Raw genomic sequence first — 24,853 nt, forward strand, 5'->3', positions numbered from 1 at the left:
AACATTTAAAAGACTCAACTTCTAGAGATCAAAAATACAATGTGTGAGATGAAAAACACACTGGACAGGATTATTGGCAGATTAAACATTGAAGAAGAAAATATCAGTGAACCTGAACACAAAACAATAAAAAATATGCAAATGAAACAGAGGAAGAAAAAAAAGAGAAGAAAAATAACATCAATGATATAGGTGGGACAACTTCAAACTGAAGTTGAATATATGTTGAAGCTGAATATATGTGTAATTGGCATTCTCAAATAAGAGGATGGGAGGCAGAAAAAATATTCGAAAAATCAAAACATGTACATTTTCATATATTTGACTAATAATGGATGAAAGTTTTGATAAAAAGTGTAAACCTACAAGTCTAAGAAGCTCAAAAAACTGTAAGCACAAAAAAAGGGGGGGTGGGAGAGAGAGAAGAAAACTACACCCAGGAATATCAAAATCAACTTGATCAAACCCAGAGAGAGGAAATATTAAAAGAAACCAGAGACAAAGAAGATGCTTTGTACAGAAAAACAAAAGTAAGGATAACATCAGAGTTTTTTCAGTAATAATACAAGTAAGAAGACAGTGAGGTGACATTTTAAAATTAGTGAAAGAAAAAAACAACCTGTAACCTAGAATTCTGTACCCAGCAAAAATATCTTTTAAAAATGAAGATGAAATTAAGTCATTTTCAGACATACAAAAGCTGAAAGATGTCAAGAGCTGAAAGGATTTATCACTAAAAGAGCTGCATTATAAAAAATATCAAAAGAAGTCCTTCAGACAAAAAAGAATTGATACCAGATCAAAATATGGATCTTCACACAAAAAAGAGCATCTGAAATGGTAGCTACATAGGAAAGTATGTAATTATTTTCTTATTACTTAAATATCTTTAGAAGATAATTGACTATTTAAATAAATATAACAGCAATGTATTTATCATATATAATATATATCAAAGTAGTATTTATGACAATAATGACATGAAGACCAAGAGAGGAGAAATGGAAGCATAGTATATACTGTACTCTATGTGTAGGGGTATACTATCACTTAAAAGCAGATTGTAGTGAATTAAAGGTATAGAGTATAAGTCCTAAAGCAATTACAAAATTTTTTTAAGAGTCATAGCTAATATGCCAATAAAAGAGTTAAAATGGAATCATAAAAAGTTCTCAATTCATCCAAAGGAAGTTAAAAAAGAGAAAAAAGGAACCAAAGGGGAAGAAACAAATAGAAATCATCAAGAAGACAAACTTAAATCTAACCATATGAATGATCGCATTAAATGTAAATTATTTAAGTTCCTTAATTAAAAAACAGAGATTGTTATAATGTATAAAATAGCAAGACCAAAGCACGTGCTACCTTTAGGAAATATACTTTAAACATAAAGAAAGAAGTAGGTTAAAAGTAAAAGAATGGGTAAAAACGTGTTATGTTAACACTAGTCAAAAGAAATCTGGAGTGGCTGTGCTAATATCAGACAAAATATATTTCAGAAAAGAAGAAGTTTCCAGGGATAAAGGAGGTCTGCTCATAATGAGAAAGGGTCAATAAAGCAAGAGGATGTAAAAATCCTAAACATTTATGCTGCTTGTAACAAAGCCTCGAAATACAGTAAGCAACAACTGAAAAAACTGCAAGGAGAGATGAAGAAACTCACAACTAAAGTTAAATGTTTTAATAATTGATAGAAAAAGGAGACAGAAAATCATAAAGGATACAGAAGATACAAACAACACTGTCAACTAAATTGGCCTGATCCCATTTATAGAACATTCCACATAACAACACATAATATGTCCTTTTCAAGTGCACATAAAACATCTACCAAGAAAAACAATATACTGGACTATCAAATTGGTCTCAACAAATTTAAAAGGATTTAAGTAATAGAAACTGTGTTCTCTGACCACAATGGAATTAAATTAGAAATCAATAGCAAAAAGATACTTGAAAAAAAAAATCCCCTAATATTTGGAAACTAAATAACACACTTCTAAAACCCATGGGTCAAGGAAGAAATCAAAAAGTAATATAGAAAGTATTTCAAACTAAATAATAAAAACACAACATATCAAAATTTGTGAGATGCCAGTAAATCACTTAAGGAGAAACAGCACTAAAGGAAAAGAGAGGTCTTAAATCAATGATCTCAGCTTCCCCCTAAGGAAGTAGAAGAAAGAAGAGCAAATTAAATCCAAAGTAAACAGAAAAAAAAGGAAATAATGAAGACAAAACTATAAATTAATATAAAAGGAAATAGAAAAGCTGTAGAAAAAAATCAATGAAACAAAAAACTGGTTCTTTGAAATCAATAACAGCAATAAACCTCTAATCAGACTGATCAAGAAAGGAAGGAAACACAGTTATAAATATTAGGAATGAGAAAGATCATATATCTACAGATTCAGAAAATATTAAAAGGACAATAATGCAATGTTATAAACTTTATACCTATAAATATGACAACTTAGATGAAATGAAAAAATTCCCTGAAAGACACAAATTACCAAAACTCACTCAAGAACAAATAGATAGCTCTATGTCTACTAAAGAAATTTAATTTGTAGCTAAAACATTCGTCCAAAGAAAACCGCAGGCCCACATGGCTTTGTTGCTGAATTCTAACAAACACTTAAGGAAAAAATAATAACAATTCTGTACAAATTCTTCCAGAAATGGAAAAGGAGAGAATACTTCCCAACCTATTTTTTGAAACCAGCATTACACTAATATCAAAATCAGAGAAAGACATTAAAAGAAAAAAAATATACATAAGGACCGATATCCCTCATGAACACAGAAGAAAAATTCTAATCAAAATTTTAGCAAATCAAGAGCAAAAATATATACAAAGGATAATATATCATGGCAAGTAGGTTTCATTCCAGGGATGTCGCATTGCTTTAATGTTAGAAAATCAGTCAGTGTAATATAGTATATTTACTGAAAAAAGAATAACCATAGGATCACCTAAATAGATGCAGAAAAAGCATTAAACAAAATCCATTATCAATTCCTTATAAAAAGTCTCACCAAATAGGAATAGAAGAGAAATTCCCCAATCTGACGAAAGTCCTCTATAAGCAACTTACAGCTAACCTGATCTTACTCGTGAAACATTATATGTGTTCTTGATATCATGAACAAGAAAAGGATGCCTGTTCTCACCATTCATACTCAACACTGTACTGGAGGCACTAATCAGTGCTATCAGGCTAGAAAAAGAAACAAAAGTATCCAGATGAAAAGGAAGAAATAAAACTGTCATATTCCCAGACGACTTGATAGTCAAGAAAATATTTTCAAAGAAAATATCGTGGAATCTATGAAAAACTACTAGAATTAGTAAGTGAGTTTAACAAGGTTCCAAGATACAAGATCAATATACAAAATCAATTGCATCCCTATATGATACCAACAAACAATAGCATCAACAATATAAAATACTGAGAGAGAAATCTGACAAGAACTATGAAATATCACTGAGAGAAATTTAAAAAGACCTAAATAATTGGAGAGATATACTTTGTGGGTATAAGAAGACTTCCTATTGTTAAGATGTCAATTGTCTCCAAATTGGACTACAGATTCAATGCAATCCCAAATAAAATCCCAGTCAGCAATTTTTGTAGACATTGACGAGGTGATTTTAAAATTCATATGACAATTCCAAGGACATAGGATACCCAAAACAACTTTGAAAATGAAGAACAAAGTTGAAGACTAACAAAATCTAATTTCAAATCTAATATTATAAAGCTATGGTAGTCAAAAGAGTGTGGGATTGGAATAAAGGTAAGAGAAAAATTGATCAGTGGAACAAAATAGAGTTCAGAAATTTTTCTGGTATTACCCTAAATTTTAGCACAATCCATTTTAAAAACTGACAAACTGGACTTCATCAAAATTAAAATGTTTGCTCCTCAAAAGACAGGGTTTGAATGAAAAGACAAGCCATAGACTATAAGAAAATATTTGCTGAGTATTTATCTGATAAACAACTTGTATCCCAACTATATAAAGAACTTTCAGAACTCAACAAGAAGAAAACAAATAATCCAATAAAAATGGGCAAGACATTTAAACAGATACTTCACCAAAGAAGATATATAGATATAGACAGCAAATAATCACATGGAAAGATGCTCAGTTTCTTTAGTCATTAGGGAAATGAACATTAAACTCACAACAAGAAGAACCATTGCACACCCATCACAATGACTGAAATCAAAAAGGTTGACCATACCAAGTACTAAAGAGGATGTGGAGCAACTAGAAGTCTCATCAACTTGGCAGTTTCCTAAAAAATTAAACATACATCTGCCATATGACCTAGCAATTTCACTTGTAAGGATAAGCCCCAGAAAAATGAAAGCACATGTCCATATAAAGATTTATACATAAATACTCATAGTAGCTTTGTCATAGCCAAAAATCTAAAAGAAGTCAAATGTCCATCCACAGGTGAATGAATAACCAAATTATGGTATATCCATACCATTGAATACTCCTCATCACTAACAAGGAAAGAACTATTGCTATCCATTGCAATAGAGATGACGCTCAAAATAACTACACTGAGTAAAATAAGACATACCAAAAAGAAAAAAGAGTACATACTATATGATTCCACTTGTATAAAATTCTAAAAGATACCAATAATCTATAGTGCCATAAAGAGATCAATGTTTGACTAGGGAGTAGGAGAGGATGGGGCAGGAGAGTGGGATACCAAGTGGCATGCGTACATTTTTCAGGTGCTGGATATGTTCGCTATCTTCATTGTGGTTATGGTTTCGTGGGTGTATGCACATGTCAAACGTAACAATTTGTACACTAAAATATGTGCATTTATTATATGTCAGTTAAACCTCAATAGAGCTGTTAATGTTTTTTAATTTCCTCTTACTTTATTCTGCTGCTAAGCCAGAAATTCACATTTCCTAGATCATTATTTATTGCCATGGAAATTGTTTTGTTACATTTCTTTTTAAATTTTTTTTAATTTCAGCATATTTCGGGGGTTCAAATGCTTAGGTTACATATATTGCCTTTGCCCCACCCAAGTCAGAGCTTCAAGAGTGTCCAACCCCAGACTGCTCCCATTCGGTATATATATACCCATCCCCTCCCCCTTCCATCTGCCCAAGACCAATGAATGTTATTACTATATGTGCACTTAAGCTGTTAATCTTAAAATAAAAAATAGATAATGAAGGTGATGCTTGAAAACAATGTCCGGCTCTAATGTCTGATAAATGGCAGCTCCTGTTCTTCAGTCAAGGGTTCTGGGGCTACAGAGGTGGGTAGGATGTGGTCCCTGTCCTCAAAGACTCCTCAGTTGGGCTGGGGAGAGAAACAAGTGAATAGATTACAATGCACCTAATTGTTTTTGAGTGTTACTAAATTAAATTTGAAGACGGTAAATGGCACAGGGACTGAATTTTCAAACAGAATTGGAATCTTCAAAATGAAAGGAAGAAAAAAAAAATCAACACTTTTCCCTTCCTCTCTTCCTCTGCATCCCAAATAGAGAATCTTAAAGCTCTGTGATTCTGCATTCACATCATTGTGTTTTTTCTTTTGTTTTCTTCAGTTAGAGCTTTAGCATAGTCTTCCTCCACACCTACTCTCATATTCATTTGTGCTGACTCAGCGTGTGCTGGGTAGGGAGATGTGAAGGTCTGGAGTGATGGCCATGGACTGTGGACAGAGCCCGCCCTGGGGCAGACCAAGGTCTGGCCGGCTGCGGGAGCCTCACTGAGTACTGGTTGGTGACACACCAGTGAAAGTGATAAGGTGGGGGTTGGGGGTGCGGCCTGAAGGCAAGAACAGGAGAACATTCTAGGCAGAGGGGCCTGCAGAGCCCCCCACACTCCGACCAGAGGACCCCATGCTTGGGGTGTACTGGATGATCCCTCTTAGGATACGGTCAGGCCATTTAACCCAGAAAAGTCCTCCATGTGTGAACCCCTCGTGCTGGGAACTTTAGGGAACCTGAGAGAGAGGAGACCTAAGCCCTCACCAACAGGTTGTTCAGGGAATCAGGCACGTGCGACAATTCCCCAGCACAGCAGGGCTGGGGTGAGGAGCGCAAGACAGCACAAGAATAACTCTACTGGGGAAATCCGGAAGTCTTTTTGGCAGAGACAATATTAAACAGGTCCCAGCAGGTAAAGGTAAGTCCTGGACAATCACAGATTCAAAAGGACACACCAGGTGGAAAGAAAAATCCTGGCAAAAGCTCAGAGCCAGGAGGGGAAAATAAACAAGGAAAATAAGAAGTCGCCAATCCCCTTGCAGGCATGAGCTGTGAGACAGGGAGCAGAACGGTAAGTAAATAACGGTGCAAAGGTGGGATCAGGGTCCACATGCAGCGGGCCGGAATGGGCTGCATGATGGGGGCTCTTCTCTCTGGCTGGGGACCCAGCCAGAAGGACAGGGATGGTGGTCTCTGAGATTGGGGAGCACTAAAGGAGACCCAGGTTTAGGGAGAATGGTGAGTTTGAGGTGGTGATGGGGCTTCCCAGCAGCCAAGTCAAGAAGGATCCTGAGTCAAGCGAGATCTCTGGGTGTGGGGCTCAAGGGTGAGGTCTGGAGTGGATGTGGGATGCGGAGACACTGGTGCACGCTGACAATGGGGGCAGAGAGCAGAGGGCCTGCTGACAGTGCCTCCTCCCTGCCGGAGCCCACCTCCTCCTGGCCCTGCTGGCCACACATCCCCACTCAGAGCCTCGCTCGCCGAGGAAACCCAGGCGGGTGCACAGGCTCTACGTGCACTTCCGCATCGCTTGTTAAGCTCTCAAGCCACTTCCACCCGACTGTGCTTTGGTTCCCTGTCTGGAAGAATTCACGTAACCAAGAGAGCTGCCCAGCAACAAGGAGAGCACTTCCGTCCCTGTCACCATTGGTTCTTCAAGAGGCTGGAGAGTCGCGCTGCATGTTCCATAAAAGAATTCTCAAGGGGCCAGACTCACACGATGAGGCACGTGTCTCCCGCCCAGATGCAGGGCCCCGTGGGGAGGGCACTGTCCTCCGCAGCCAGACTCCGCCCAGCGCGAGGACACCTGTGGGTCACGGGACCAGCAGGGCCGTGGCTGCCCTGGGACGTGCTGAAGGCGGCACAGGGAAGACGCGCCCCGCCCCAGCTGACAAAGGTGATAGAGCCGCGCAGCTCGCCCAGAGTTGAGTCTGACTGGCCTTGCACTGGCAGCTTCTGATGAACGGCCCAGAGCAGTCCCCTCTGTCTCCAGGACTCTGGTCTCAATAGTTGCCTTTGTCTTTGCTCTGAGGCAGATGGGGAAGTGCCTGTCAATGCAGCTCGCTCTACTCCGTGTCCATCGACCGGCCTTCAGCCAAGCCTGTTAGGAATCTGTTCTTTGCACAAGGCATTGCGGGTTCGGTGGTGAGCTGGAGCTGACCGTGCCCTCAGGGGACCCACAGTCTAGAGGCCACCATGACCAATGGTTCATTTTGTTTTCCACAAGTTCTTTTGAATTCCCCGCCTTCCTCTAAGGTAACTTGTAACTTAATCAATCAGTGAGAATATACTTTATACCTGAGAATGCATCTGCTTGCCTGTGTCCCCACAGAGGTGTCCAGAGACCCGCAGGACTGTCAGTGGGGCTCACAGACCCACCAGCCACCCTCTGTAGCCAACTCCTTCTCCAGATAACACAGGTCTGGAATATGCAACACCGATACTCACCCAGAAAACCGCTGCATGGGGAAAGCAAACAAAAACATGTGCCCGTGCGAGTTTATCTGGAATCCAGGAAAATGCACTGCGCAAGGCAGATACAGGGGAGGACACTGAAGGGCAGAGGCTGTAAGGAAGGAGGGAGCAGAGGGCAGGCCGGGGGCCACCTGGAGGCCCAAAGACGAACGTGGTGGGGGTGGGGAGGAGACATGGGCCTGCCTTTGAGGGACTGAAGTTCCTCCAGAGAAGTGGAGAGCTCCTTCAAGAAGTAGGAAGACAAGGACTCGGTGTAGCGGCTGGATTCTGGAGGCCACACCAGAAAGTGAGCCACCAAATGTCTGCTGCAACTCTGAGTTTTTTTTCTTTATTTCATCCAGAGTCATCATATATGACCAGCCCAAAGTGACTGAGAAACTACTAGTGCTTGTCTGGTACTCCACACTTCATAGCTTAAGAAATGTGCGCAGCCTGAAATGACGCAACACTGTAAGGAGAGTGTGAGGTGCCCTGCGGCAACAGTGGTCCCACATGCAGCTGGCTCCTAAGGACAGGCCACGTGTGACTTGGAGAACACCTCAGTCATCACCAGGCTGCACTGAGTCCACGGGCAGGAGCTTGATGGGAGGCCCTATCTTCAGACTGCACACTTCAGGAACATTCGTGAGCCGGCACCAGGGCCAGCCCAACAGTGTTCCCGTCAGTGTCATACCTGAGCCCCGCAGACCAGCTTTACTGAATCAGACAGTGATCATGAGTTAAGGATCTTTGCCAAGGTCATTGCATTATGGTGTCATTTGGTGAAGAGGGTTTTGGAACCAGGCAGTCTTCCATAGAATCCCAGATGCACCATTTAACAGCTGCATGACCTTGGGCAAGTGATTTATCTTCTGGGGCCTCTGTTTCCCCATCTGTAAAATGAGGATGACAATAACTGCCTACAGGGTTGTTGATGAGGACTAAGCCAGGCAGCAAATGCACTGACAAGTGCCTGGCATAGAACAGGTGACTAAGAAACATCAGCTGTTGTCCCTTGCCACTCAAGGGGAAGATCCCCCTCACAGAAGAGGAAGCCAGGAAAGGAGGCGCCGGCGCTTCCTGGAGCTCAGGATACTCGCACGGTCAGTGTGGGCTGCCGGGACAGCCCAAGGGGCCCTGCTGCTCACTGTGGCACAGAGTCACCCTCTCGGGTGAGGCTGCTCCTGGGTGGCTCTGACAGGTGCACCTCACATCTGACTCTGCTGGTGACACTGAGCCCTGGGTTCCAGCTGCCCCAAAATGCCAGTGTCCCTACCAGTATGGAATGCCGTGGGCATCTCCCACTGGTCAGTCTGAAGTAACTTCAATCCTAAAGGAGTCAGGAGAAACAGGGTAGCCTGGGGCGGGCAGGGATTCAGAAAAGGAGACTCATTAGGAATGTGAACGCGGAGCACTGGTTTGAAGACTGGCAACAGAGAGACACTGGCATTCAATTTGGATGAGTCATCAAAAAAGTAAAACCAACACTAGATATTTGGCTTAAGGGACACAAGAGATGCATCCTTTCTCTGGAACAAAGGAAATTGGATTTTGAAGAAACTGTAGAGAAGTCAGCAAAGCCCAGAGAATCAAAACTTTCTAAGGATCAAGGGGGCCTCAAGCAGACTCCAAAGAACAGGGGGGAGGTTGTTGTGTCCTTTGTAATTACCAGCACAACCATCACACCCCTCGATAAATGGACGGTTCCCACGCACGACCCAACTGGCCTCTGAGGACATGGAGCTAATAAGATGTGAATTCATGGAAGAAAACAATGAAAAGTGGACTTGCAAGTGGTTACTGATACTACCTGTACAATTATTAAAGTAAGCCACCCAGGACTATTTCAGCCATATTAGCACTGAACTAATGAAGAAACAGACATCATAAAAGAATAAATTACCTACAGAATAAACCTTGCGTCTCCCAGAATAAAGCCATTAGAAATTGATCAGCTAATTTGGAGCAGCTGAAGGCCACAGCCCTGATGAAAGCACATGCCAGGAATGCCCCCGAGTCAGCTCTGCGTGCTGGCACTGGGGTCACCGCGGCTGGCCTGGCTGGTGCTCCTGAACAGACATGTAGGCAGAGGGGATTCTTCAGGATAGTGGGGGCGCGTGGTCACAGCCACTGCTGTGCACGCCTGCAGCGTGGAGGAGGCCAGGGCCGGGCAGGGTGCAAGTACTAAAGAGCAGACGGGGCCCCAGCACACCTCGTGTTCCCGCTCCTACCGGGGCCAAACCCGAGGGATGGCCAGGCCTGGGGGAGACTTCCTGTTCACTCTCCTTGGAATGGGTGCACTGAACCTCGCCTGCACTGGCTGCACACACACATGCACACTCACACACATGCACATTCAACTCACATGTAACACAATCCCACACAAACACTCAAACACACATACACACACTCACATGTATACACTCACATACACTCACACATACACACCCTCACGTACGCTCACACACATATATGCACACACATGCAAACGCATACCCACTCACACACACATGCACACTCACATGCAAACCCACATACATATCATCACACACATAAAACTCACACACAAATAATCAAACTGGTATACACACACATACACGCACACCCACACATGCACACTCCTACACATACAACTCATCCACACACTCACACATACCGATACACTCACACATGTGCACACCCTCCACACACGCACGCTTGCTTACTCTCACACACTCACATAACCCTCGCACACACCCTTAACATCCTGCATGAAATGCGGTCTCGCCCCAGCCCCTCTGCAGCCCACTTTGTCACCTGCCCTGACTTCTTCCACTCCTGGCCCCCAGTGGCTGCCTGGCCTCGCCCCACACACCTCACACCTCACACCACTGCCCAGCCTTGGGTCATCCTCGTGCACTAAGGTCTCGCTCCTTCCCCTGGTTCCCACCTGCTCCAGGGGAGCATCCTAGAAGGTCAAGCCCAACGCCCTGACCTCGTGCCTGGGCAGGGTGCAGCCCCAGGCTTCCCGCCAGCCCCCACGTCAGAACAGGCCCTGAGAGGGTCGCCCTGAGCTTCCCCGGGGACAGGGGCTCACTCCATGCCGCGCCCCCCACCATGCTGGGACTCTTACCTCGTTCACAAAGACCCAGTGGCTGTCCTTGGAAGCCAGGTTGGTCTCCACAGCCTGCGGAGAGAAAAAGAATGAACATGAACGGAAGCAAGACAGACGCTGGCAGACATGCAAGATGATGCCAAGACAGGGCTTGATGAATATTGTTCTCGGAGGATTTTTTCCTCACAAAACACGCTGTCCCCCTGGGGCCTGCTCTGGCTGCCTGAGCCACAAGAAGCATCATCTGAACACAGACACCTCATTTCCCGCCATAGCGCCATGCGCTCCTGCACCGGCCCAGAGCGGCACGGGGCCACAGGTGCGGACACAGCCTCCCTCCCCAAGAAGGCCTGCAAACCCCTTTCTGCAGGTGCGCTTCTGGGAGGAGGCCCATCACGGCCTGAGGCTGCAGAATCAGGAAACTGGAATGAGGGATTTATGGTGGCTACTCCAGGCCAGCCATGCTGAGTGGCACCCAGGAAGACAGCAGCTCCCAGTCCTCAGGTCTTGAGGACCCACAGAACTGGGCTCTTTCAGCTCCCAGGCAGTGGTCGCGCCCTAACATTCCCTCTGCTTTGTTCTGTTTCTTTCTAGCACTTGCCATGCTTGTGCTGGGATGGTTATCAGTTTATTTCTTATTGTCTGTCTCCTCTAGGAGGCTGGGGGCTCCATCAGGTCAGGGTCACAGCTGTGACCCATAACCTCACACCATAAGCAGCACATAGTAACTGTTCAATAAATATTGTTGACTATATGAAGTAGGAGGCCAAGGCAGGCAGGACCCAGTTAATTATTTTGTCTCCTGTATGTGTTTATGAGTGCTTGGTCCCTCCTTTAATTGGAAAGGCAATAGACTGGAAGAATTGGAAGGGACTGATGGTTTTCAAGCATGTCCCGTAAGAATACGCCCAGCGAGCATGTGCCAAGCGCTTGCTGAGCCGAGGCACTGTGCCAGGCCTCTACCAGCCTGAGAGAGAGCGGAGTGCTATCAGATTATGGTCTTCCTGTTTCCCTTGTATTTTGTAATGTAATCTTTATTACTCTTTTCACTGGAAAAAAATACAGAAAAGTAAAAATGCTCAAAACCATCCCATAATCCCTCCTCATTTAAAAAACTTAGTGAAAATTCCTCACGTATCCCTTTAAATTCGCGCCGCCCAGGGGTTTTTTGAGTTGTCCCCTTCCGGGACCTTTCACAGTCACATCTGCAAGTACGTGACTGCGGAGGGATATCTGACAGGGGTTTTTATTAAAATCAGACCATGGCACACACATCAAGTTAAAGCCCTCATTTTTGATTTATCAATGTCAGAATGTATCTTTCCTCGTAGGTACACAGAGCTCTGGCTCATTCCTAACAGGAGCACGGCGGTGTTAGGGCCCGCCCCAGCGACCCAGACAGCCCAGGGCCCGGCCCGCGGCGTGAGGCCCCCACGCAGGCACCGCGCACGGTGCTGGGCCCTCACCGCTCTCAGGGGACAGGTGTGCTGGCGAACACAGGCACGTGGCCGAGCAGGGCCCGGCCGCGGCGTGAGGCCCACACGCAGGCACCGCACACGGTACTGTGGGCCCTCACTGCTCTCAGGGGACAGGCGTGCTGGCGAACACAGGCACGTGGCCGAGCAGGGCCCGGCCCGAATGCAGGCACCGCGCACGGTGCTGTGGGACCTCACTGCTCTCAGGGCACAGGTGTGCTGGCGAACACAGGCACGTGCGAATGGAGGCCGCGGGGGTGCCCCGGTGAGCTCTAGCACCCAAGTCCTTCACAGACCACACCCCGCAGGAAACCACGGGTGGGCGCAGGGGCATCCCTGGGCCTTGTCGGGGCCGAGGGACGGGGGGCACCAGCCCCTGTGAAGACCAACGGGCGGGAGTGTGGACTGGACAAGCACTGCTCCCCCTCGCTGTCGTTTAATCTCATCTGCAAGGTGAAGACAGCACCTGCCCCTCCCTCTCCGCCAGGGCACGTGACCTACTTTAAGCTCTCAGTCTCGGGAAGAGGAAAACACCGCACACCCACACCCGTGCTGGGCTTTTCCCGGAAGCAGTGACGGGAAGTTGGCCGTTTCCACCCTGTCAGGGATCTAGCCTCACTCGCATCCTAGCTAGTACCTGGGGACACTCCTCGAGCCCTCCCTCGTGCTTCCTGAGCCCGCCGCGGCGCGGATCCTCTCTGCCCAGGATACAGGCCGTGGGCCCAAACTCCCTGGCGGCTCCCTGCGCGCCTCCGCCAGCAGCTGCGGGGCCGTCCCCTGTGCGCCCCAGCAGCCGGTCCTGAAGACACTTTCTGCCCCAGTCTACACTCTCAGTGAACCGGGCTCTCTCCAGAGAAGCTGCGAGGACTCAAGAGCCAGAGGCTCTCGGAGGAGCCCTTGGTCCGGTGGAGATGGGAGGCACGGAGGGCGCTGTCCCGGCCACCAGCCCAGAGCCCCTCCCCCTCCACACGCAGATCGCGCACACGACTTCAGAAACCCAGGAAGGCCCAGGGCGCTGGGTGGTCTGAGAACGCTCTGAGCACGGCCCTGGGCTCGGCTCACCTCGACTCCCAGCAGTTCAGCCTTTCCTTGACACTCGCGTGAAGGACACTAGTGACACTCTTTCAAGTCTGCACATGATACCGAACTGGGAGGATGTCGTGACATCTCAGATGCTGGAACACCAAACTGAATCTAAAGAGATGCATTTAACAAGGCTGAACTCAAAGCCCTGTGCTTGGCTTCCAGTATCAGAAGCGCACACAGGGAAATACAATTTGAAAGCAAAACCCTTGAGTAAAGACTAAAGGTTCATGGAAAGGAAGCAGGTGGAAGGGGTTGATCTGAGTGGTCACCCCACTTGATGAAGGAGCCCAGTCATGGGGGTGGGGCGGCCTGAACCAACTGCCAGTTAAAGTGACCAAGGAGGCATAGAGGCTGGGACAGTACGGGTGTCTTTAAACACCGGCATGTGCAAGCGAGATTGAAGTCTCCCTGTGCAGCCTCTGAGAGCTGATTGAGAACCAATGGCTCCAACAGTCTGGGAAGCAGACACCACCTCAGTGCAGGAAAGAACTTTCTGAATCTCCACGTAGTTCAAGATGGAACAGGCTGCGTCAGGATCAGCAAGGTCCCATCACAGGAAGTGCCTGAGCAGAAGGTGGGCAGTGCCTTGCCACAGTGGCACACGGGTACCTGAGTGTCAGCACGCAGGCCGACCCCAGGTGAGGGGTGAGGCTGCGTCATGCACTGGCATTCTCAAGTCTGGCTGCACATAAGAACCTCCCAGGGAGCTTGTGCCGCAGGCCCCCCACCTGCATGGATCCTAATCCACTCATGATGGCGATGTGCCTTAGACCTTGTGTCGTTTCCGAGCTCTGCCCCTGACTCAGCCTCAGCGGCTGGGAGCCCTGCGTCAGCACCGTGCCATGACGTACCTGCCTGAAGGTGCAGGTACACTTGTGTGTGGGAGGCCCTCCGCTTGTCCCTGCAGAAGCCAACACTGCAGACGACCTCGGTTGCCAGGAGATCCCAGGGAGCAGGTGGGAGCCCGGCTACCCTAAGGCGTGTTCCCACCTCATGTCAGACTCACGCAGGGAAGATATTGGTAGAGAGAACTGATCAGAAAACCCCACAGGACAACTGGCCAACTTTCCTGCCCTACTTTTCCTCACCAATTAAGCATCAGCTAATTTGTTAAGCCTGTTTCCACCCCATGGAGATAAATAGCGCTTGACTGCAGCCTTTTCCAGAGGGTGCAACTCACGCAGAGCCTGAGATAGACGGGGAGAAGGAGTAGCTGCAGCAGACTCAGTGAGAACACCACCCCTCTCCGCCCCACGGTTACTGGAGAGCTGCCAGCTCTGCGGGAAGAGCCCTAAATGTTCTCAGTCCAGCGCACGATGTCCCGTCCCCTCTGCTCCCAGCTGCATCCCCAGGTAGTGGCAAGTCCCCCCTTTTGTCTGCAGGGTGAGGACAGTGTGCAGAGTCCTGCAGGCAGGCAGAGTGCTCTCCCAGGCCTGCCACTGCTCAGCTGGGCGCTCCTGGGCGAGCTGTTCCACCTCTCCGAGCTGCCGTTTCCACACCCATCAGGCATTGGAATGGCAGCAGTTGCCACAGATGCTCTGTCCATGCCCCCTGGAATCCTGGGAGAGTTCACTGACGCCCCATGTGTGTTCATGCCTGGCAGCCAACACCCCGACTCGGCCTGTCGGAGCCCTGCTTGGCACTCAGGCCATCTGAGAATTTACACCCTAACCAAGGACGGAGGGTGCCATGAACACAGGTCCCAGCTGCCTTGCTGCCTGATGGGGACTTCTCCTAGTGCGCTCCCCGCTGTTTCCAAAATTCCTCTGTAGGACAGAGCCAAAGTCGCCTCGCTTGGCTTCCTGTTCCAAATCTGCACACGTCTGCTGTCTTTAATTCCCCTAACTCTTAATAAATCATTGTCACCCAAATCCTCATCTCAAAGTTTGCTTCCTGGAACCCAACTTCAGACAAACACCTCCCACCTGCAGCTATTGTTAAAATAAAATGAAATTACATGTGACGCTTCCAGCCAGGAAGGTCACCAGAGATGATCAGTTTGTGCGGAGCTCCTCCCCACCCCTTCTCCACATGTCCCTTGTGAAAGTGGCCCAGTGCACAATCCATCCTTCCTTCCTTCCTCCCTCCCACAGACAGGCCCCCCCCGGCTCTGAGAAGCTGTCCTAACTCTCCTGGATGGGGAGTGACCATGAGCTTCGTCTCTGCCACCATAGAGCCACCAGTGGCACAAAGACCAGCTGTAAATACAGCCTTGCCAAGTGGTAAGACCACCTCCTCCATGAGCCCAGAGACCCTTCAAGGCAGCACAACGTAGCACGTTCCCCTATCCTGGCCATGGTGTGGGTCCACAGACTATGGTGTCTGCAGGGAAGTGCCGACCCAACAGACAAGCAAGGGCAGGTCCTGTGTCTGGGTCCCAGTCACTGGCCCTCAGCAGGTGGGGCGGCTCGTTCCCTGCAGCTGAGCTTCTCTCCTGGAGCTGGGCACCGTGGCTGGGGGACAACCCTCAAAGTAAAGTGAGGCGGGTGGTGGCGGCTCCCCTGGCTGGGAACTAGGTCTCAATCAGCCCAAAGGGTTGGCTGCGGTGGCCCGATGTCAACAGCTTCGCTCAGTTGCTGTGAATCCTGCAAGGCCTCACCAAACCCTCAGAGCCCGCCTGCCGCTCCTGCGCCCTGTCGTAAAGTGGCAAACAGAGAACTAGGGAGAAGAGCTGAAAAACTGGGAACTTCCAAAGGGCCAAGCTGACTTCTCTTCTAGGCCCTTTGGAACAGAGGAGGTGGCAGATGCTGGCGGTGGTGACTGGCCCATGAACCGGGTGGGAGGGTGGAGGCACCAGCCAGTAGTGAAAGGCATCACTGCATGTCCACACCCGCGCTGACTCGTGGCCATACACATACTGACACCCGCATTCCACTGCAGAGAAAAGCGCGCCGTCTTCGGCAGATGCGGCTAGGGGAAGCTGAGGACGGCTGACACTCCCAGGCCTGGGGAGGCCACGCGCGCAGGGGACTGTGTCTCCTCGTCTGTGAGCGGCAAGCCCAGTCTGAACCTCGGGTGCCTTTTCCCGATGGCATCCACAGAGCTGGGGTGTGAGTGACACTGGACACCCACATGCCATCCTGTGGACCCCTGCGTGCCAGAGGACATGTGGGCCCTGCTCTGGCCACCGTAATCTCACAGTTTTCATAGGGAAATAGATGCAGGCCAAGCACCATCTCCCAGCTCCCAGACCGGCTTTGGACGGAAAGCAGCCACTGAACGCTACGAGAATGGCAGGTGGGAGGGCCGCTCGCCTGGTTGGGGGCTGGGGGCCACGTGGTGGTCAGGATCAGCTCCAGGACCCCCCTACAAGGCAGCAGAGAGGACGGGGTGCTGAGTGCCTCAGAGGAGTCACCTCCAGCCTGGGCCCCTTTCCTCTGTTCATGGCCTTTCATGAAGGACCAAGCTGAAGCCATTGCCAAAGGTGACAAGAGCCTGCTTTTATTAATCACCCTCCTCGAGCACCTATCGACACTTAGATACAACATCGCCTCCACTTCACAGCCACAAGCCTCATTTACGCCCAGGAACCCAACAAGTCAGGCGCTGTGCTCACTCCCGCTCCCCAGACAGGGGCCCGAGACCTTGATCTAGATGCATATCTTGCAGTGGGTCCCTTAGCCAGTACTCAGCAGAGGCTGGATTTGAACACAGGTCCAACTCTCCCCAAAGCCTGTGTTTTTTCCCTCAGTCACGCTGCTCCCGAAAGACTCAAATGACAGTCCAGAAAAGTATGTAACTTTGGGCCTGACCCTGGCCCCTGATAATGGGAACAAAATGCTCTCTGTGCCCATACCTGAGAAAACACCATTATGAGCACGAGTGCCTCCTTCTCCAGGTTAACTGTTCATAATCCTGAGACCATTCTTCCACTCTCATTTCTTAAGTACGAGCCTGCTTCACTTGATCTTGGCCTAACGGAATAGTACATGGGGTGGAAAAACCTCCAGGCAGAAGCCTTACAGCAACATTGTTGAGGATTTATTTTACAAAGTGCAAATGTCACCAATTATTTATGTATGTGTTAATTGTTGGCCACTTATCTAGGCACACACCCCCCCAACGATAATGAAAGCTTGTCAGCAATTAGCATCTTTTTAAAACCCCAACTCTAACATTTGAGAACATTCCCTCCATGGAGCCCAGGGCCTGGCATTTTCCCAAGGACAGATCCTGAGCTAACTTTAAAGACCCACTGCTGCCTTTGCAACAAAACGCTATTTAGGAACAAGCCTCTCCATTTGCAAAGAAAGAGAGTAGCTGGCTGCATTGCAAGATGATGGATGGTTTGAGGAGCCCATTTATAAGGGGATCAACCACACAGCCACCAGGAGGCCCAAGGTTCAGAAGCTGTTTCCAGAGCCACGAGGAAATGCATCAAGAGCAGTTACCACTGACCGTCTTGGGCTGTCCTGTGCTTCCCAGGGCCTGCCTTCTTGGGAAAAGAGCCCAAGACGCTGGCCCAGCTGCTTCCCCTGTTTGCTCCCGCCTTGTCTCTGTTTGCTCCCGCCTTGTCTCTGAAACCTCTCTGGGCCTTGCCTTCCCCTGGAAAACTGTCCTGTCCTGAAGGTCCAAGTTTCCCACGGCTCCCGCCTCAGCCCCATCCTTACTCCCAGATCCCACTGGGAAATTTGGACCCAGCAGGTCTCGTTCCCAGCATCTCCTCTCAGGCCCTTCCCAGGAGCCAGGCCCTCCTGACCAAGTATAAGTCACCTGTTCCCACCTCACCTGTCTCTCTTCTGGAGCTCCCCTGAAGCCCAGAGCCCCCGCCCTTGGCAGGGACAGGAAGCACACAACCTGGGCACAGGGAAAGGCAGTGTAGCACTGGGGGGGGAGGGGCTGAAGGACGGTGGATACCAGGCAGTCAATCCCAGCTCCAGCAATGCCACCTGGGAAAGGGGAACAGAATGTGCCCTGTGAGCTCTAAACCATGGCTCTGGGGGATCCTAAGAGGCCCTTTTTGTTGAGAGAAAACTGAGCCTGTGTCCGGGAGCTCAGGGGAGGTGCCAGCTGGGAAAGGCTAGAGCTCCAGGCTGGTTGTGGGCTGGTCATAGGCTAGGGGCAAGTGCTGGCACTTAAAAGACGCCTCCTCCAGCCCAGACCCTGCGCTAAGCAAGCCCTCTACACACGCTCCCTCCCTGAGGCCTTACAACAGCCTGCCAAAAGAGGCTCTGATTTGCCGCCCACAGATGGGGAAACCAAGGCTCCAAAAGGTTGAAGGACTTGCCCAAAGTCTCCCAGCAAGTCAGTGTAAGCACGCCTTTCAGGTGTAACCCACGTGCCTTCTACTACATCCCACCAACGTGGGGACGCAGAGAACACAAAGCTCCTTCTCAGCACTTGCCATAGGTTCAGCGCGAACGCAACAGCCGAGACAGAGGCAGTGCAGCCGACGGCAGTGCCTGCAGAGTGGGGCCTGGGAGCTGCGGGGTCTTCTGCAGAGTCTGGTCCAGGCTCCCAGAGTTTCCTGCCACCCCCCTCCAGAGCTCCTGGGTCAGGTAGACCTCCGGTTGCCAAAGGATTTCTGCATATGGTAAGCAGCCTCTTGTCCCTCACTAGGAAGTGACTTCCCTGAGGTCCAAAGCCTGCTGTGATTACCACGGGCCACTTGTGGAACACAACACCTAGCAGACAGTGATGTCCAAAATGTGGCTATGGAATGAATGAATGGGTGATTCACACTCCTGCATATTTCCCTTGTGCCGAGTAGGAGGAAGGCTGGGCACATGAGTGGGAACCCTAGTACTGCGAAAATATTGACTTACAGACGGTCTTTGCTTGGCACAGTACCATGATAACCAAAACCTGCGCGTAGAGGACCTGTGTCCTCACTTTGCATGGACTTGATTGCCCCCTTGATTTTTGGTTAACACTATGCCATGCAAAGTGAACACTGCCTGTATTTGAAAATAACATCCTTTTTTCTACACATTGGAGAGAACCTGAGAATAAAACAAAGTGAACTTGAAAATGAATAAATGCAAGATGCAATGACCTTTGGGAGCTGATGGAAACATGATCAAATTCAGAGCTTTTCCACCGGGACACAATTGTTTCTTCTTCTGTGCCATGTGCCGATCCTCCTGGTACAAGTTCCTATACATCATGCTTAACAACACAGTAAGTTCTGGACTAGTTTGGTCAATCAATGGCATTTAAAAAGATATAACTGTAATACTAGAGAAAGAGTGTTCGGCATTGGATTTTTTTTTTTTTTTTTACATTGGCTAGGATCTCAGAAAAAGTATTATGTTGCTATGGGAAAAAAAAGCAAGAAAGCAAGCATTATGCTTTCTAATTCACATAAAAATCTGACAGACGTGAACAATTCCTAGCCCATCATTAGACCTCCCGGGCCTCGGGCCTCGCTGTTGACCAAGCCTGAGATAAACAGTGAGTCCGAGCAGCCTTTCTCGCGTGCACACAGACGGCAGGAGCGCCAGTTCACAGCCTCCGGGGATGAAGATTCATTACAGATCATTTGTGGATCCTTTAGATGAAATAGAGGCAGGTTCCAGGGCTGTGCAGGAAGTGCAATTTACTATAATAAAAAGTGAGAATATGCTACATGTGGACAATTTATGAAGAAACGTTAATATCAGCAGAAAAATGAAATGCAGTCTGCTCGCAGGCACGATCTGTTTAATAAGATCAACTCGGAGAAGTGAAGCCAGGCAGTGCCGATGAGTATTGGCTGATGGATACTTGGATTTTAATCAATGGCCCATAATTTCCCTGCCACCTGGAGGGCGAAGAAGCCAAAGAAGGCCCCCCGTGTTCTCACTCTTGCAGACACCCAGGCTGTGTGCTGATGGGAGACGAGAGCAGCCGGCTTTTCTACCCGATTTTGTCTCACGGAGGAGTGAGGCCTTCAGGCCCTTGGCCCCGGGGATGCCGTCACACGATTCCTTTCGAGGACCTAGATGTTCACTAGAACAAATCACTTGTGAGATTATTTATGCCCACTCTGCTTTGGCGAAAGCAGCTGCCAGCCTCTGCAGTGTGGGCTGTGAACAATCTCATGACTCGGTCCCCCGAGGGCAGGGGACACAGCCCTTGGGTGGCAGGCGGCGGCTGCCAAGCCATTTCTCATACACTTTGCTGTTCAGCTCCAGCTTCAAGCGATTTTCATATACAAGCAAAGCTAAGTTCAAAACTGATTAGAAACGTTTTCTTCTCCCTCCCACGGGTATTTCCGCATTCATGCTGGAGCCTGAGAAGCCGCTGCCCGCATCCAAGGGCCAGCTCTGGGAAACCACAGCACCAGATGCTGCTGAAGGGAGGTGTAGGGGCTGTTTGGGACAGAAGAGTCCCTCCCCTCCTGGTGCAGCTGTCAGCCCCAGGGACCCTGACCCGCAGGGATGTCCACTGGGAGGAGAGCTACACTGCCTCGCTACTCAACTAAAGCATCTGCGTTCAAGGTTAATTCCACGACCCCTTCAAATAGCGCTCAGGCAAGCCGCTTCTGCACTTGGATCTAATTCCTTTCCTCAACCCAAATTGTTTTTAAAAGATGGAAGATGTGAATTCTTTTTAAAGCAATAAAGTTGAAAGTAGCTATTCTTTACCGAGCTGATAAGAGCTGTTGAGTGTAATTTGTATTCTTTTTTATGAGCCTGACTTTTAGAGAATGAAACAGAAAGAAAAATACCTGCTATTCAGTTCTGGAGACAAGAGCTTCTTCCTCCTCGGGGTGCTGGGGAGGAGCTCCTGGCCCAGGAACTGTCAGGAAACACGTCCCTAATTTGTGACATGAGAAAGTGGGGATAGGAGTGGGCAGCGGGGACAGCTGGGGCATAAACAGCTGCTCACCTGGGCCACGTTGATGCTTAGCTTAGGACTCTGGCCCCGGGGAAAATGATGAAGAGGCCATAGTGGGCTCTGAGGTCTTGGGCACAAAGGAGGAGAGAAAATTGCAAATTTAGCAAAAAGAGAGTGTGGGAGAAGAAATCTATTTTCTTTAGAGTCCACAGTATAAACTGCTTTACAATCAGTAAGACTGCGTCTCTCCAAGCACAAAGCCCCATGCAGCTGAGTTCTAGACCTGATTCGGCCACGAGCTTAGTTTTGCCCAAAGCTTTCTGGGCCCCCCAGTAAAGCCACACAGCTCTGCATTTGCTCCCAGAGGAGGTAGAAACAGAATCAGGAACCAAATGTGCATCAGCTTAGTCCTCCGGGTGTCACCACCTGCCCCACCCCAGCCCTATGGCCAGCACCAAGCACCTGGCATTGGAGAGAAACTGTGAACACAGGGCTTCTAAGGAGACAGTTTGCAGAAGGCTAGAGGTGAGAAAGGGCATTAGGTCTGTGGGGACAGGCGTGGAGTCACATCTTCACGTGCTGTGAACGAGGATTTCACACGATGAGGCAAAATCAGTTGGGCAAAATTAGCCGTGAAGATTTCTAAACTCACGGATAATGTATGGTACAGAAAACATAATTTGCATAATATAAGGACACATGTATCTGTTCCCCTCACCTGTAGCAGTGACTATTTCTCTACTGCCCTCCGTTAGAACTTCGCTTTCTTCCCTGAGGGTACTGACTAAACCGTCACCCGCTTGTCCAGCCCTGCCCTCTCAGGTCACTGCTCTCTGCAAAGGGTCAGACCCCTCGGGAACCTCTTCCTGCCCTGCAAGTTAGGACAGGAAGTGTGTGTTCTGCTCTGCCTTCCAGGGAGGGCAGCCCGGCCCTGTGGAGAAGCCCTTGAGCCCACGCACACTTTCTCAGGGGTTTCTCAGGCTCACACTGTGTCGGGCTGCACTCCGCCCGCCACCTGCTGGGGCAGATGAGCACTGTCTGGCCTGAGGACCACTTGGCTGCAAGTTCAAAGTGCACACGAGGCATCTCCACCCTTGGTCCTGCTGTGGCTTAAAATCCAAGGGGGCGGATCCATAGCACGCGGCAGGAGTTATTCCCTGAAACGCGGCCAGGTCCCAATGCGCAGCGCCTTCTGCCAGGCAGCGGGGCCTGGTTCTCGCCCTGCTGTAAATCGGGAGTCCCCAGATTGTGTTCCATGGAATGGATGGGTCTTAGAAGATGCTAAAAGTTTCTTATAACAAGAAGGAAATCTGTGGTCAGAAAGTTTGAGATGCAGCACATTTACACCCCACCTCCAGAATCACAAAGCCCACTAAAAGAAAACTCTTTTCACAGAAACTTATCAAACTTGGTTGAACCCAGTGTTTATCAAACGCATTTCCCCAGATTATTAGCTTTCTTTATTCAAGGCACATATTGAACTTTTGTAAGACGCTAAGGTTACACAAGAGCAGAGCGGGGCAAGGCAGCTCCAGGCGTTGGGGGCCCAGGAGACAGGGTTAGGGTGGGGCAGGCCATGCAGGTGGGTTCCCCATGGTTTGGGGAACTTGGGGATTTGGGAGGGAGGGAAAGGGTGTCCCACATGGAGGGTGTGAGAGACACTCCCAGGATTTTGGTTACTCAATATCAGAGAGCCCCTGATTTGTGGAGATGCCACTGTGTGCATCTTGCAGTGGTTGCAAAGCGGGGACAAGGTCCCTCTCTCCAGCCCTCAGAGGCCGGCACAGGACGTAGGCTTAGCCTAAGGGATCCCTGGAATCTTGAGCGAGTGGCCCAGAGCACTAAATCATTCACAGTGAGAAAGGCAGTCTTGTGTCCAATGACGGTATCTTAAACAGTGTCACCTGAGGGTGATCCTGGCCGTCTCTGTGCCCATCCAGCCTCCCACAGTTTTCTGGGCCTAGCTATCCAGCATTCTGCCTACCTCTGTGAGTTGCCCAGTACCATTTGAAGAAATTCCTTTTATTTCTTATTAACTCTGTTTTAAAACTTAATACAAACAATAGGCAAAATAAATTTATTTTTTAAATTTGAATATTAAACACTAGTAAGACCAATGTGCTCAATAAGAGTATAATCAAATGTTTTAAAAGGGAAAATAAACTGAGTAATTTCAAAGCACAATGTGACAATTATAGACAATAGTTTATAAACCTATGCTCAATCATAATTTTTAAAAAGCAGAATTAAAAGCCTTCTATTGACAAATGGCAGTCCCTGGTCCTACTGCCACTCCTAGTCCTGCTCCCCAGGGACAAACACTTGTAACTCCTTCATCTATTTCCTTGAGATTTATTTCCATGTTTCTTAATCATAATCAATCAAGTTCACTCTGCTATACTTGGTTGATCAATTTTAAACATTAGCACTATCTAATATCTTCCTGATGTGGTACAAGGAATTTAAATCGCTCATCCAATCACTCACCCTTTTGTTTCCGTTCCCAATATTTCCATTTTAGTTGTATCACAATTTTTAAATTAAATCAAAAGTGTTGACTCTATCCTGGTTATGACACTGTTTGTTACTAAGCCAAATAGTGGACTACGATTATATCATTTCTTTGCTTATATAACTTTGGCTTTTCTTGCATTAACAGTTGCCTTGATTAGTAGCTATTTGTACAAGTCCCATAATATATTTTTGCAAATTCTCACCCATGTTAATAGGCTTTCATTTTCCCTCTGCCCTGGAGACCACCCCTCACAGCTCCCCCTGCTGCTATATAGACCCGCGGGTCCCCAGTTGGGTGACAGCGGCCGTCTGAGACTTGCCTTTCTGCTCCAGTGGTTGGATTCTCTGCACCTGCTGTGGCTTACTTTTATCATTTTGGGGTTTTTAACTCTATTTTTCTGAAGCCCATCCTAAGAAAAGGTGCATCGGATATACATTTTTGAGTCTTGTATGTATGGATTCTTTTTATTTTGATATGTTGATTGATAGCTTCACTTGGTACAGAATACGTTAATATTAAATTTTCCACAGAAACAGCACTTCCCCAGTATCTTCTAGCATTGGTGTTACTCTTAAACATCCTAACGCCATGCTGATTCTTGTTCTTTTCTCATCACCTGCCCTTCCTCCTCCTCCTCTTCCTCCTTTTTCTCTCCCTTTGCTCCCTGCTCTAACCTGATGCCTTGGTGTGGGTGTTCTTTTCAGTTACTTCGACTAAGAGCTAAATGGTTATAGGACTCTTTAGTCTGGAGACACGTGTCTTTTAGCTCTGAGACATTTTCCTATTTATTTCTTTGATATTTGCCTTTTTCCATTTTTTTCTGTTCTCTCCCTAGAATTTCTATTAGAAGAATATTGAACTTCCTGAATTGTGCCATGCATTTTTATCAACTTTTCTCTCCTATTATGTACCTCTTTGCCTTTTTGCTTTATTTCAGCTGGATTTTTAAAGTTTCAGTTATCATGTTTATCTTCAGTTGCCACTTTGTGCCCTCTGTTCTTTTCCATAGTATCTTGTTCATGCCTTAAGGGTACAGTATGTTTGTATCTCTTTAAGACTATCAATAAGAGGGTTTTGAAGTTTTCTCTTTTTCCCTACATTGTTCAGTTTGTCCCGGATCCCTTTTGTATGTTTACTTTGTCCTCTGTCTTTCATATAAGAGACATTCCTCAAAGGCACAGTGCTTCTTAAATGTCCTATCA

The 24,853-nt window shown here is 48.0% G+C and overlaps 1 protein-coding gene across 1 annotated transcript in view; it reads right to left on the reverse strand.

The window, feature by feature from the left end:
• Positions 1-24,853, reverse strand: part of GRID1 (glutamate ionotropic receptor delta type subunit 1) — a 673,637-nt gene that overhangs the window by 247,282 nt on the left and 401,502 nt on the right. The window contains exon 5 of the mRNA XM_012788001.2: positions 10,833-10,886. Coding sequence (XP_012643455.1) covers positions 10,833-10,886 — 54 coding nt within the window. The remainder of the gene's footprint in view (positions 1-10,832; positions 10,887-24,853) is intronic.

The sequence above is a fragment of the Microcebus murinus genome, chromosome 14 (assembly GCF_040939455.1).
Source record: "Microcebus murinus isolate Inina chromosome 14, M.murinus_Inina_mat1.0, whole genome shotgun sequence".
NCBI classification, from domain to species: domain Eukaryota; kingdom Metazoa; phylum Chordata; class Mammalia; order Primates; family Cheirogaleidae; genus Microcebus; species Microcebus murinus.